At 37.0% G+C, this 15,517-nt stretch overlaps 1 protein-coding gene across 7 annotated transcripts in view; it reads left to right on the top strand.

Annotated features, from left to right (window-relative positions):
• The window catches only part of LOC113059193 (phosphatase and actin regulator 4B-like), a 38,670-nt gene that overhangs the window by 13,984 nt on the left and 9,169 nt on the right, over positions 1-15,517 (top strand). For 4 of the 7 annotated variants that reach the window (XM_026227515.1, XM_026227516.1, XM_026227517.1 and 1 more), the window contains exons 4-7: positions 9,560-9,730; positions 10,161-10,241; positions 12,956-13,405; positions 14,118-14,519. In XM_026227515.1, coding sequence (XP_026083300.1) covers positions 9,560-9,730; positions 10,161-10,241; positions 12,956-13,405; positions 14,118-14,519 — 1,104 coding nt within the window. Of the gene's footprint in view, positions 1-1,329; positions 1,639-7,882; positions 8,229-9,559; positions 9,731-10,160; positions 10,242-12,955; positions 13,406-14,117; positions 14,520-15,517 lie in introns of those variants that run through there. The other 3 variants (XM_026227513.1, XM_026227519.1, XM_026227514.1) reach the window with 3 other exon arrangements.

Raw genomic sequence — 15,517 nt, 5'->3', positions numbered from 1 at the left:
TACAGTCCACAAGACTTTTACTGTGTTAGAAAAACTTTGTTCCTAAAATAATTTTGAAGAGAAACGTTTTTATCACTCTTTCCACAAAAATATTAAGCATCACAACTATTTTTAACATTAATGATAATAAGAAATGTTTCTTGAGCACCAAATTAGCATAGATTGATTTCTGAAGGATCCCAGGACACTGAAAACTGGAATAATGCCTGCTAAAATGTTACAATAATGTTTAAAATGTATATAAATATAAAGCAGTTATTTTATTTTATATCACAATACCATAATTTCGATCAAAAATGCAGCCTCGGTGAGGAAAAGAGACTTTTAAATCATTAGTTCTAACTGACCCCAAACTTTTGAATTGTAGTGTATATCATATTTGACTAATAATCTTCTCTTCTAGTGGGCTGTTAATTGTTGTTTTCAGACCACTGAGTTGAGCTGAACTTTAAAACCAGATCAGTACAAATCCACAGTTTTGTCAACTGGATCAGTGAATTCGTCAAAATAACTCCAGTGTACAATTTGTTCACGAATTGGACGTTGCTTTTTTTTGCCTTAAATCTCGATTTACTTTCATTATATTAAAAGGAGTGGCCATGATATTCCCCATATGTATTGCATAGAAGATTTAAGTTGACATGTTATCATTGACTTGATTGCAAATGAATGCACAGACACTATTTAAACTGAACAGAGATGACATAACGGAATTCAGTGATGAACTGCCTTTAACTATCATTTTGCATTATTGAGACACTTGTTTTCCAAATGAATGTTGTTCAGTTGCTTTGACGCAATGTATTTTGTTTAAAGCGCTATATAAATAAAGGTGACATGATTTTGTGACTGTAAGGAAAAAATGATAGAATTTAATTTTGTAGGTTAACTTCTTTTAGGTTAAACACCATCAGCTATATTTGTCTGTTTTATCTTCTATCATCTTCACAAACCTCAAAGAGCACATTATATTCGAAGGTTATCAATGTTCTTTGTAATGTCAGAGAACATTATGACCTGTTTTTGGATTTTTTTTGGTGATCAGTCCCTCTTGGTTTATAACCACAAAGTCAAATGTCTGCCTGGCTGATACCATCTCTCCCTTCGTTGGCAGAGCTTCCCTTGAAGCATTTTCTTTTTTCTTTGCTTTTCATTAAAAGTCATGTGCATGCGCACACTCACACTCACTTTCCACTTTGACCTCTGCTTTAAGGAATGATAGGCATCCGTCGGTGTCTATGTTGGTCTGCTTTGCAAGCTCATTTACAAAGTGGAGGGAGAGAAAGTGGTATGGAGGGAGGGTCCCATGTGAGAGAGGGAGAGGGGGGTGGAGACAGTTGCAGAAGGAGGAGTGGAGGAAAAAAGAAGTGCAGTTGGTATGAGAACCACTCAAAGAAGAGGAAGAGAGGAGTTTGGGAACATTGGCTTGGAAGGAGGAAAGAAGCATGAGATCAACGCTTGGTGACAGAAAAGAGATTCTTTGAAACTGAAAGGAAAAGCAGACGATTTTGGGGAAACTGAATTGCCACCACTGGGGTGCACCTGAGCAGAAGCTGCAAACAGAGGCCCTTTGGGGCCGGAGCATGGGACAGACGTTCCCTCTAGAGACTGCACCTCAAAACTCCTGCACACACTTGGGTGAGTCAAAAAAAGCCTATGGACATAGTATTTTAACTTTAAGGTAGTTCCAAAAGACTAATCATGCTGCAATGTTCCATATAGGCTGTCCTTTTTGGACAATGCAATCCCAAAATGCACTGAACTCCAAGATGAAAAAAAAAATCCAAGGTGACTTTCAAAGCACTGAGAAATTTATTTTATTTTTAAAATTAGTATTTAAATTTGTGTAATTTTATTTATTATATTTTAGGGTATTAATGGTATTATTTATGTGTTGTTTGTACTACTACCCTAATTTATTCCAATTTATTAGCTTCTATGGGTAAAAATCTAGAAGTATAACAAAGTGCAGTAAACGGTTAAACTATTTTCACTACAAACTAATGTGATAATGATCACAAAAGTATATTTAAAATAATATGATGGCCAGTAAAGTGGTAGTAATATGAGGCAGCATAACAGAGTGCTTTTGTGAAACTAAAATAAATGAAAGTGACTGACACCAGAAGTGCTGTACTCTCTCTTGGTTAAAATAAGGTGGATATTTATGCTCATTAAAACCTTACACTTATCTTAACAACTTGCTAATGGTAAACACCAGTATAATGTGTTCTTTGAGGTTTGTGAAGTAGATATAAGATTAAAAAGGTAAAATCATGACAGTGAAAATATGTTGTTGATGGAAAAGTCAATAAATATTCCTAAATATTCTAGCCACTCTGTTAAATGTAATGAAAGTGAAATGAGAATTAAGGCTGTAAAGCTTCCAAATGACAAAATGTGACATCCAATTTATTAATTTGTTTACGAATTTATATTCAGTTTACAAAACTGTTGATTTATATATATATATATATATATATATATATATATATATATATATATATAGTACTGTTCAAAGTTTAGGCTCAGTGCTCCTTTGTATTTTTGAAGTCTTTTATGCTCATTAACTTAACAACATGCTAATGGCAAACTTGAAGTTCTGAGGTTCCAAGGCAGTTAAGAAACTCTCTCTGAAAGCAGATGCCAGTGTAGGCAGTAAGCAGTGAGGCGGCTCACTAGGTTTTAGGAGTGTTAATTTCAGCAAGCATTACCTCAGCTTGACTTCAGCACAGCAGGAACTGGTTATGATTCAGCAGTGGGTCTCAGCTGTGAGTGGAAGGAAACAACGAGCGGGAGAGCGGCGGCGGTCTTTGTGTATCTGTGCAGACATTCTTCAGCATTCTGTCTTTCCTGAACTCGCATGACTTCACATTGCGTGTGAAGTCACAGGAACTGTATCTTTTTGGCGGCTGTGATTATTAACTGTGCTGACTGTCATCTGGTGGTAATTCTTTGTTCTTCTCTGTGTAGTAGATAAACACAAGTCAAAAGATAGAAATCCTATATTGTTCTTTTTTTTAATATGAAATTTGCTTTTGAAGTGTTTACTGTATGTAATTTATGAGGCAAAGCATCCTTATTACACAAAATATCAACACTGACTTTGAAAACATGGTTGAAACCCAAACTTTTCCTCTGTTTTTGTTTCTGGTCACTAGTTTATATAGAAGTTGAGCTAGTCTCAAAATGCCATGTATCTTTATTTACAATGGTTCTTCAGGTTGACACTTTCTCTGTTCGTGGAGAACAGCCTGAAGTCTGAATCCTGATGGTCTTTGTAATGTTTCCCCCAGTGCAGGGTGTGAGACACCACCGATAGTGACGACAAGCAAGGAGACAAAGCGCAGCTGACATTCAGTTACTGCACAGAGGAAGCTATCAAGTCTTTACTGTTCTTCAGCCAAACAGCACGGCTAGGTTTCATGTCACAATACAGGCATCTTTGTTTTCTCAGTGGACTCCGCTCACTGTTGCCTCTGCCGACATTGTACTTGTTTCCAGTGGTTTCTCTATGTGGCAAAATGTCAGTTTGCTGGAAGCATCTGAAACTTTTTATCCCTACAACATGCTCAATTGGAGCTTAACCTCAGAAACAAATGGGGAACAATAATGCCCTACAACCATACTGTATAGTTTTAATTAATACATTTAAATTACAATTTTTGATGATGATTATTATTATATCCGATGTTAAATGTATTTAAGTTTATCTAATAATTAAGTAATATTTGCAATATTCCAATTATATAATTAAATTGAAATTAAATATTACATTTATGCAATTTATCCAAAGCGACTTAGTGCATTCAGGCTAATATTTTTTTACCTACCGTGTTACCAGGGAATCGATCCCACAACCTTGCACTGCTAATGCAATGCTCTACCACTTGAGCCACTGGAAAACTAACAACATAAATATAAAAACTAAACATAAAAACTAAAAACATAAATAAATATTCATAACACCTGAATACATTTAAAATTATTTATTTATTTATATATGTTTTATTTATTAGCTGTCGAACAGTAAAATCGACAGATTAGCTGTTTGCACAGTAAAACCTTGAAAAATTCAGGGCATATCTATTTATGCCCATAATGTACTACCATACACTACACCACAGTCATATATATTTAGTTTTCTTCTTGCCTTTGTATTGTCTTAAGTGGTATTTTGAGCATTTCGTCCAAGTTTTAAGTTTTTTTTTATATGCTTTTTCAAGTTCTCTCAATCTGTTAATTTGTTGAGCTGTGTTTGTGTTTTTGAATTAGTTTGCTCTGCATGTGACTGCAAGAATACATCTTATGTAAAAGCCCCTTAAGAGAAACATCTGATTCTCTTATAGCTGATAAGTCAAAGTTGTTCAGGCAGCTCATTGACCAATTGATTTGATGAATTTTTCATAAGTATTTTTTTTTTTTTTGAAACTCAGTTTTTAGAGCTATACGTTAAATAGTTCAACAAGACTATCTAGAATGAGAGACTGTAGTTATTTGTGCATATATAGCAATGCATAAGGGGGTGGTGTGTAGTTGCAGGGCAGTGATTGACTCTTCTTGGTTTCTCCCTGCGGAGACAGACTGTTACATAATGAAACGAGCTGCTCCAGGCTGAATGCCGGCCTTATTTCCGACAACACAACTGCCTACACACTCCTCTCATCTGCTAAGCATGTACACCTCAAGCCTCTGGCTCTGGAGTTGAATGTACAAATGTACAATGTTTTACTATTTGCAGGGTTACCTTACCAACAAGTCAACTAATCAGTCATAATGACCAGTTTAACATAAGATGTGTTAAAAAATGCTTCGTGGTGGGCCACAGAATGCAGGGGACTTTGCAAAAACAGTGTGAGACACTCTTTGGAAGACAATTGGATTGTGTTTTAGTGTATGTGATGTATCAGGCTGTATAAAATGGCTTTGAGTTCTTGCTGTTCTGCTTAAGTGCTTGATTATTTCAGTCTGGTTAGGTAATGTAGTTGAGAGGTCCTTCAAATCACTGGGTCAATAGAGGGTAAGCTGAACTCGTTGTAGTGGAAAAAGCAGTCAATGCCACATCCTTTGAGAAACAGTTAAATATCTTTTGAAAGTACTGGCATCTTTCTGTGGGAAGAACTGGTTTTGTCCAGCTCTAGCTTTATTTGGAGTGTTATGGGCTGGGTATCGGCAGCTACCTCATGAAATGATACATATACCACACATTTTTCTACTTAAAGTTTATCTAAAGGTTTTTAGAAAATACTTTTTTTTTTCAGAAATTAATAATTGTCTCTATTTTGTGTTGTCTTTTTTTCGGTGTGGGGCCTACTTTATGAAATGATTCCTGAAAAAAAAAAAATTATTATTGTTTCCACAATATATTAAGCAGCACAACATTGATGCTCAAGAAATATTTCTTATCTAATCAGCATATTAAATGATTTCTAAAAGATCATGTGACACGGAAGATTAAAAACAAAGGCTTCTGAAAATTCAGCTTTGCCATTGCAGGAATAAATGATATTTTAAATAGTGCTGTCAAACGATAAATTGTTTGATTGATATAAGTTTTTGTTTACATCATATGAGTGTGTAGTGTACTGTGTATATTTATTATGCATACATAATTACACAAGCAAGCATGCATGTATTTTATATATTTATATATAATTAAAAATATATATACAAATACAATATACAAAGCTGCTCTATTGGATTGAGATCTGGTGACTGTGGAGTCCTTTTGAGTAAAGTGAACTCATTGTCATGTTCAAGAAACCAGTCTGAGATTATATTTGGCATTTTTCAAATATTGGCATCGGCCGTTAAGTTTTTCTGCTTGGTCGATGTGTTCGAGGCATTTTGACAGAGCTGAGAAAGGCGCACAGTGCTCACATTTTCCCTCTTGTTGGCCGTCGTTGTAAACAGTTCTGTCTAATATGGATAGAAATCTATCTAATAATCAGATAGAATGGTTAAACAAAGGAATTCATGTATAAAAAAAAAGTATTATAAAGATTGCTAATAATAATAGAAAGGCAAACATTATTATACTTTCTCATTTGCCGTCAGGATTAGGCAAATATGCATTTATTTCATTTAAGCAAATCTTTGAATGGCTAATGACCATTTAATTTCATAAACCTTGCAAACTTAGTCGAATCCAGCTGTGAGATCTTGTGAAGTGTGCATTTGTATCAAGCATGTTTTCTGTGTGACGGTCGGTCTGTGTTAATTGAATGCTTTTAACTTTAAACTCCTGATTTCTAATCATTTCAAACACTGCCATATTCATGTCATTTTCTCTGTGTGCTGTATGTAAAATAAGTGTTACCCTGGCTTTATTTGAAAAATATATTCCTAGTGCACACAAACTTCCCATAGTACTGAGTGCCCTGTTGGTTACTTCCTTTTTAATTATATTTTTTTATTAAATATTAATCTATTTGTGAAAGTGCTTTGTCATCTAAAGTATAAGTATGTTTATTTTACACGTTTATTTTAATTCATTTTTAATCCATATTTTCTCTTTTTTGGATATTCTCTGTAAACCCTAGAGTTGACATGATGGTTGTGCGTGAAAATCCCAGTAGATCAGCATTTTTTGATATACTCAGACCAGCCTGTCTGGCACCAATAACTATTCCAAATGTTAAAATCACTTAAATCCCCTTTCTTCCCCACTCTGATGCTCAGTTTGAACTTCAGCAAGTCGTCTTCATGCATTGAGTTGCTGCCATGTGATTGGCTGATTAGCAATTTTTTTTACCAAGCAATTGAACAGGTGTTCATAATAAAGTGGCCGGTGAGTGTATAAAAGAGTATGAATAATGTATATATAAATTTGTTCTTAAATATACAGTATACATGCGTGGGTGTGTGTGTGTATGTGTGTGTGTGTGTGTGTGTGTGTGTGTATATATATATATATATATATATATATATATATATATATATATATATATATATATATATACATATATATATATATATATATATATATATATATATACTGTAACACACACAATTATGTGATGCGATTAATCATTTAACAGCACAAATTTTAAAATGTATTAAAAGGGAAAACGGTTATTTTGAAATTGCCCTAAAATTTCACAATATAACTGTTTTTACTGCATTTTTGCCCAAAATAAAAAAATGCAGCCTTCGTGTGCGTAAGACTGTCAATTTTTATTATTTTTTTAGAATTAACATCCCCTAAATTTTGCAATGCCATGAAGTACCAATGCAATACCGTAAGAAAACATCCATATATGATCATCTCGGCAGTCTGTTAGTATCCATTGTCTGATAAAATAAAGTTATCAAATCAGAAATAAAAGCACATCTGTTTAGCCTGGACTCGACATATGTTTATTGATGTTTATTGAGTTTGTTTTATCTGCCATTGTAGGTCTTTCCATTTCACGCTGCGGTGGACTATGGGAGGGGGTCATTTTCAGTTCTCTTCTCTTCCACCCCATGCCGCCACCCCCCTCACCCCTTGAGTCAGGATCAGGGTGGAGTGCCATTTCCTCCCTCTGTTTCCCAGGCCTCGCCCCCCTCTGTTTTCCAAGGCAATCTGAATCTCTCCCTGCCATAAATGCACAGCCTTTCGTTCTTTAAACACCTCACTCTCGGTACTCTAAGTGACATCTTTAGCGCTACGGCATATCATTTGGAGCCCTGTCATCCAGATTTGTTTCCTACTAGTCTCACCGCTGTTAGTGATGTCTGATCCATTAAGGGCTGATATTTAGACTCAGGCTGCTCACGCTCAATTTTAATGCAGCTGGATGGTATCTGCGTAACACATTTGTCTGTTTTCTCACCAAACTCAGTGGATGTGCGTCATTCACTGATTGTCTTTCCAAAGGCTGGGACCCTCATCGACTGTGCTTTTAGGATCTGATCATAGATTTGTGGTAGACTGCTGGTGTTTCGCAGCTGTCTACAGGAGCAGCTCTTTTCAGGTGTTTCCCTTTGTGAGACATTCTGGCTTTTACACTTGTGTACTCAAGAAACTTTTGGAGTTGTGACACTCCCTGACTCGGTCTTCCATCTGAACTGTTGGATATATGGTATGTTTTAGATCTTATTGTGCTACAGGACTATCGCTTTTCCATTCATACTCCTATTTCAGCATTTTCACCTCTTGATTTGGAGACGCCAAACAGGAAAGGAAGTAGACACTTGTATGGCTTGCTGCTTTCAAACAAGTTGCCATGGCAGCTGGAGTCCAGGTAGGCTGATGCATTCACACACTAAAATGTAGTAATGGGGAACACCGTATTAGTAGGGTTGGGTATCAATTTGCTTTTTTTACGATACCGGTGCCATATCGATACTTTTAAAACAGTACTGGTGCCTAAACGGTGGATATCATTCAAGAACATTAAAATTGAACGACGTGTCGATGCGTCACATTGTTTACATCTCGCGTAATGGCGGCTTCTGCTCCTGGGAATGGAGAAAGTTGCATTCTATCACAAAAACAGAGGCCGCGGTTATCAAAAGTATGGGAATACTTTAAACAAAGGCCAAATAAAATAGTCCTTTGTTCCTTTTGCAAAAACGTTTATGGTGTACCACGGCAGCACAACTGTGATACACGAGCACCTCCGAGGAAAACCTACTGTCTGGTGCTCTCCGGTGTTACGGTTTAACTGGTTACCGTGTTATCTGGTGACCAACTTCCTGGTTCAGGTCTCCGCTGCAGGTGTGATGGAACCACCTTAGCAGATTCGGCGATTCTAAAAGCACAAACTGATGTGATATTATTAAGTGTCCTATAAACGCAGACTTGCTCATTGCATGATTCTGATATTCTTGTAAAAATTACAAGTTATTGGTGTGATCACCCGTAGCGGCTGAAGTAAGATAAACAAAAAAATACAAAAATAAAGTAAGTCTGTGTTTGATGGCCTTATTCAAGTGTTTTAACATTTTTATTTTTTCTCTAACCACGCATAATTTTTTTTCTTCTCAAAAATAATAATGTACACACATGCTGCTCACATATTATTATAGCCCAGTATGTGTTGATTACAGTGAGGTTAGACTTTAGCCATTTAGATTTGTATAAGAAACTGAAAAAAGCACAAATGTCAGGACATGACAAAACTTCTCCAGGCCCCAAAAAAACCCTTAGACTCCAGAGGTTTAACAGTGCTGTATGTGTGGGGAAGCAGCTCACCATGCTGAGATGTGATTGCGGTCTGCAATGGGGATCCGCTCGTCTTCTCACGAGAGTCGCCAGAAAACACTCTGCGTTGGGGTCTAAAACAATAGTGCCTGTAAGGAGGCTCAGCAGTTTAGTATGTTTTGATATTGAGGTTGGAGAAGGGTTGTGGTATCAAGTATTTTGTGCATGAGGGCGTGTTTGGATCCAAGACAGTGCTAAGGACACCGCAGCATATAAGGGGGACAGTATGTTTGTCATGCGTGTTTGATGTTACACAATATTATAATTCATCCTGATGTGGCATGCTATATAAAACATGCTTACGTAAACACTAAGTTTGAGTTACGTAAACCATCTGACCCAAGGCCTACTTTTCTGTCTCTTCTCCAGATGATGAAGGTGACCAGCAGCACAGCAGCACAGGGAGCGAGGGGGGCACGGCAGGGGACAGCACCCCTCCTCCCAAACGCAAGGGCAAGTTCTCTACCCTGGGTAAGATCTTCAGACCCTGGAAGTGGAGGAAGAAGAAAAGCAGCGAGAAGTTTAAGGAAACTTCAGAAGGTCCTTTGTTCTTTTCTCCATGTTTGTGTTGGAAAATAGCTTTCCTTTCCTTGACTTTTTTTTCCCCCTTAAAATCACACCCTAATGTTTGTTAATGTTTTTTTTCCTTTGCTGATATTAATGTTTTCTCAGATGTTTTAAACAATAATGAGATGATTTAAAAATCACTTTACCCAGTAGTCACAACTGGTTTTACTTGAAGACTTGATCTCTGAAATCAAATACCAACTCAACGCAGTCCTTAAAATGTTTAACATACAAAAATAAACACAGTTGTCCTTATATTGGTTTATTATTGATGTCTTTTAATGTCTGTTAACTCCATGAACACTGAATGTTTTCATTATGGCTTTAATAACAATGAAGGTGTAGATAAAAATGTGCCACTGTGAGTTTCTCTTTTATATAGTGTTTTTTGTTCTCCCTACAGTTTTGGAAAGAAAGATGTCGATGAGGAGGCCAAGACAGGAACTGATCGAGCAGGGGGTGCTCAAGGAGCTTCCTGACAATGGTAGGAGAGAGAAGTGTGTGTGTGTGTGTGTGTGTGTGTGTGTGTGTGTGTGTGTGTGTGTGTGTGTGTGTGTGTGTGCGCGTGCACCTCAGGCTTTCTTAACCATATTTTGTACCAAGAAGTTTGTTCCCTGAAGCGAAACCTGGCACAACCTCTGTTTGGTGATGTCTTTTGTTTTTTATACCATTTCTAGACAACAGAGTAAATAGTGTTGTTGTTGTTGTCCTTTTTATATTATACAAAATGCAGCAAGTTTTCTATTAGGGTAAGGGTTGGGTTACAGAATTTATAACTAGCTTTAAATAAAAACTGTTTTTGTGTGTGCGTACATTCAAACAACAACTATGGATTTAACTTTGGACACTTTATTAATTAGTTTTAATGAACTTTACGAACTAACAAATTTGCCTCTTTCAAAGTGCTTTTTATGTGTAGATGTTTGTTTGTTTGTTTTTCTCCACACCCAGAACCTATTATTATCTTAAAAAAAAAGAGTGAAATAATAATAAACCAATTCAATATTTATTTAATTATGTACATTTTTACACATGCCTGTCCATCAGTTATGTTGTTTAAAAAAAAAACAATAATGTTGCCCATAATATTTTTGTCTTTTATTTACATTAAAACTGTAATTTTTTATCAAACCTCATAAAATGCATAAAATGCTGGCTACTGTAAGAAATTCGGAGTTTGCAATTTTGTTCCTTAAATGATGGTTACATCATGATATCTTGACAAATAGAATGCATAATTTGTAAAAGATGGAAAATAAATTTGTTGATTCAGGAAAAATTATAAAATGAAAATATTATCCTGTGAGAAATGTACCTGTTGAAACTAAAATGTAACTGACTAATAGTTGGACACTGTTAGATATTACAGTATATTAGTGATAGTAAATACCGTATTTTCAGGACTATAAGTCGCACTTTTTTTTCATAGTTTGGCTGGTCCTGTGACTTATAGTCAGGTGTGACTTAATTATCAAATTTAATTTGACATGAACCGAGAGAAATGAACCAAGAGAAAACATTACTGTCTACAGCCACAAGAGGGCGCTCTATGATGCTCTGTACTCCTGTAGTCTACACTGAGCAGCATAGAGCGCCCTCTCGCGGCTGTAGACGGTAATGTTTTCTCTTGCTTCTTGGTTCTAAATAAATGCGACTTCTAGTCCAGTGCGATTTATATATGTTTTTTTCCTCATCATGACATATTTTTGGACTGATGCGACTTATACTCAGGTGCGACTTATAGTCCAAAAAATACGGTAAACAGTGTTTTAAGAGAGTCATTTTCTAAAAGTCCATAGAACATGAGTGTGTCAGGGTTTGAGTGGTCTCACTGTATTTCTTACATTATTGTGATTTGTGGTCTTTGTGGATACTAGACATACCAACAGAAGCAAACTCGGGGCCTCAAAGGAAAATATAAAAATTAGGAATATCTCCCTTGCTTACTGATGTGCAGCATACATTACTGCTGAATCACAGTTCAGCTCTTTTGATACATGTGCTATACATTAATTTTAGTGCATCGTCTCTCTTCATGGTAGAGACAGACAGACAGCTCAGTGAGGTTGTATATCTTCTCAGCCATGTTAATGCGATAGCAGTCAGGGGAGCGGAGATGAAATCTGCAGTTTTGAGGCAGTTTTCAATTTGATACCTATTTTTGACTCTTCATATTTTGGGAAGGAAATGACATGCAGTTTTTCTTAAGACAAGAAAGTGGAGCAAATTGTGCCTTGCAGCTAAAAGCTTTTAAAAAAGTCATGCACTGTGAACTGGCTGCTTTAGAGGCCCATTTATTTGAGTAACCTCTGAGAGATGTGTGAGGAGACCCCACCTTTACTTCAGAGCTAATCGGAGCTACAGGCTCATTGAGATTCAGAAGCAAACTACGTTAGACTCTAACCCGATTTGAAAGGATTTTGCAAACCCGATCTCTGTTAGAAATAAAAATGCAAATCCTTTAGAATTTTGGCAAGGCTGTTGCTTTCAGAGAAACATAAATATTTGTTCACTGAAAACAGTATTTAAAAGGTGAAGCGTGTCGTTTCTGTACGTGCACTTCCTGTGTTCTTTTGTTAATATTCACAGTGCATTTCAAATGCCTTTTATGCCTGTGGAAAACTTTTACTACATAATAAAAAATATTAATTATATATATTTTCAGTAAGGTAATGAAAACTCAAAACTTTTAAGACATTATTCCACAATATAACACAAAAGGAGCTCTTTTTTTTTTCTTTACAATTAAAGTGAATAGTGACCCGTGGCTGTGAAACTCCAAAAAGCATCATAACAGAGGTTCATGTGGATTTTGCAGTATATTCCAATTGTTGTGAAGTCATAAATTACTTTTGCATTGGAAACTTTACCTTTAGCTCTTAAGTCCCATGAATGTTAACATTTTGACATTTGGCACAATAAAATTGGTCCTAAGACATACAGTCCAATGTTATTTAGCATTATTGATGTCATACCTGGTGTGATACATCTTGATGCACCATGATATGAATGAGATTTCAGACACACAACAGAGGAGAAAATAAAAATAGTATTTCCTTTTTCCTTTTTTTTTTTTTCTGACGCAAATATATTGTTGTGTTTTCAGAAAACATTACAGAATTTAGCACAAAAGTCATATGTGCTTCTTTAATGGTGTTTTTTGTATTTTTTTTTTCTTGGTTCCCTCTTTGTTTTCAGAATCTGGTGAGGCCCACGGCCACAAGACGCCTTATGTGAAGAACGGTCACACTCTGCCTGTGGGAGGTGGTGGAGGTCTTGGGCTAGAGCAGATACACTCGCCCTCTGAGTCTGAATTTAGAGTCAACCCTGTCTGGCTGCCCCAGCCCGATGACCGCAGAGGTCGTGCCCCTTCTGACGGGGATCATCGCGGAGCATTGGGTCCCCGGGCCTCCAATCAGGATGATGGCAGGAGAAGTGGTTGGTCTGTTGGGACAGAGGACTGGAAATCTAATCTGGCCTGGCAAGGGGATGATATCCGACATGGAGGAAGACTGCATGCTGAAGTGGACAAGAGGCCTGGGCTAATGAAAGCCCCCTCTGAGGATGGACGCAGGACTCGCCCCGAATCGGACTGGAAGCCAACGCTTCCTCGCCACTCGTCTGTCGAAGAGGCAAGGGCAAGACGAGGTTTGTAGCATCAATTCTAATCTTTTTCTCTAGTTCCCTTTCCACCTTCCTGTTCTTTGTTCTCCACACTTCCACCATCACTTCCTCACCTCCTGTTGGGCCAACTAGAGAGAGACAAGTGTCTGTGTTCCCATGGGTTCTGCTCCAGCTAAGGTTCTTATTTAGGAACTGAGCTCAGCTAAGCTAAATTCTCCTGTTCTTTCCTAATTAATAAACCACAGTCACCTCAATCCTCATCAAAGTGAACATTCTGAGACAGATTTGACCCTCCACTAGGACTGATGATACAGTTTTCATTTAAATTATTCAGTCACTAATCAAATGTTGCTTCATGTTTAAAGCAATGTAGTTTTTATAAGAAATGTATTTAGCTTAATATTCTTTTTGACATACTGAAATTAAATTGTCACTTAAAAAAAAGAAAAAACTTAACCATTAACCATTTAAGCGGCTTGCTATGAGACCAGTTTTTTAAATGTTATTTATAATTGATTTTCTATCTTTATTTCAATAAACTACAACTATATGGTTATTAGTTAGTTTTAGTTTACAGTAGCAACACTTGAATCGCTGAATCAGAGTTTTTGATGTGAAATTTATCTTAGAAGTATTAAACAGCACTCATTTCTGATCAGCTTGAGTTATTATGAGGCACATAACACCGAATAAGCATTTTAATTAGTTTTTCTGTATATTATTTATTCTCTTACAGAGTCTGACAGCAGTCAATACATTCCGAACTCCGAGGGTTTGAGGGACACACTGCGGGAACCTCTGCCCCCCAAGCAGTCCGTCATGCCACCAAAATGGCTGATGACTTCCACAGCAGAACCTGGTGCTGACAGCTTGCCCCGCACTCCTGCCAACAACCCTGCATCTGCTTTCTCCTCTTCCTCCTCCAACTCCTCCTCCTCCTCCTCAGCTGTCAGCACAGCTGGAAAACCGCTACGAAACGTGTCCTCGGCTGGCGCCAACACACAGGCCTCCAGCAGCACCCCCCTTACCACCTCTTCAGCACCATCCTCTATGGGCAACGTCCCAGCCCAGCCCACCAAACACCCCCCTATCCCTCCACCCAAGCCAATCAACCGCAGCAACCACCCCGCAATGTTGGGTGAGTGGTCTCAGATATGTCATAACATAAATAATATGACCCCTTATAAAAGACAGTGAAATTACTAGCCACAATTCATTCGCTTCCTCATGCGAGCTCACTGATCACATTCTCATAATTAATTCTCCCTATTAAACGCACAGACATGGGTGTAGATTTGGGAATGGATAGTAAGGACACGTCTGTACAAAAATACTGTGCTGCAAATCACCACTGATGACTCGCCTTTAAGTATTAAATATTTTTGTAAAAAGTCAGGAACAACTGACCAACAGTGGAAGCACATGTGTTTTAGGCAAACAAATGATGCAAATGAGGAAATTAATAAAATGCTCAGTGAGGGAAGTCAAAACAGCTTAGAATTAAAATGGGAATTTCAGTATTCTTCAGATACTTTCAATTTCACAGTTGTTAGATACTGTGACAACCTATCCTTTATTAAATAAAGATTGCAGTATTAAAAATTTCTGTCTGGGTTTGTAACTGTGTATTAGCGTAGTTTGAAAGATTTTTTAATATTCTAGCTAATATTCAAAACAAACCTACTGGCACACACTATAGCGTCTCGTACAGACCACACTGCTGCTTATATGTTTGTTAGAGCATTTTTAACAAGAATTCTATGACCATTATTACTTTTAATATATTTTTTAAGCATTTAGACATTGTGACATGCAGTGCTGCATTAAAACCGTGTACATGTGTGCCATGGCATACATCTGAAGATCTTATCCATGTATGTAATGCACTTCTGCTGTTCTCTTCTTGCCGAGCCAGTTTTTTTTCTTTTGGGGCCCTGACCATTAAGCTGATCAACTTGATAATAGTCTTTGATTGCGAGAAACTGAGTTATTACTAAAAACAATGTTTTCATTTATGCTTGGATTATCTTGGATTTGTCGTTTGTCCCAAGGTATTGCGGAAAAACAAAAGGCATGCTTGTTCCAATTTCATGGGAACTCTTTCTCATTTGGGAGAATTTGTCCATTAAACGTGTT

This window comes from Carassius auratus, chromosome 41, assembly GCF_003368295.1.
Source record: "Carassius auratus strain Wakin chromosome 41, ASM336829v1, whole genome shotgun sequence".
Lineage (NCBI taxonomy): Eukaryota > Metazoa > Chordata > Actinopteri > Cypriniformes > Cyprinidae > Carassius > Carassius auratus.
The sequence above is the reverse complement of the archived record's forward strand: the minus strand, read 5'-3'. Positions and strand labels throughout refer to the sequence as shown.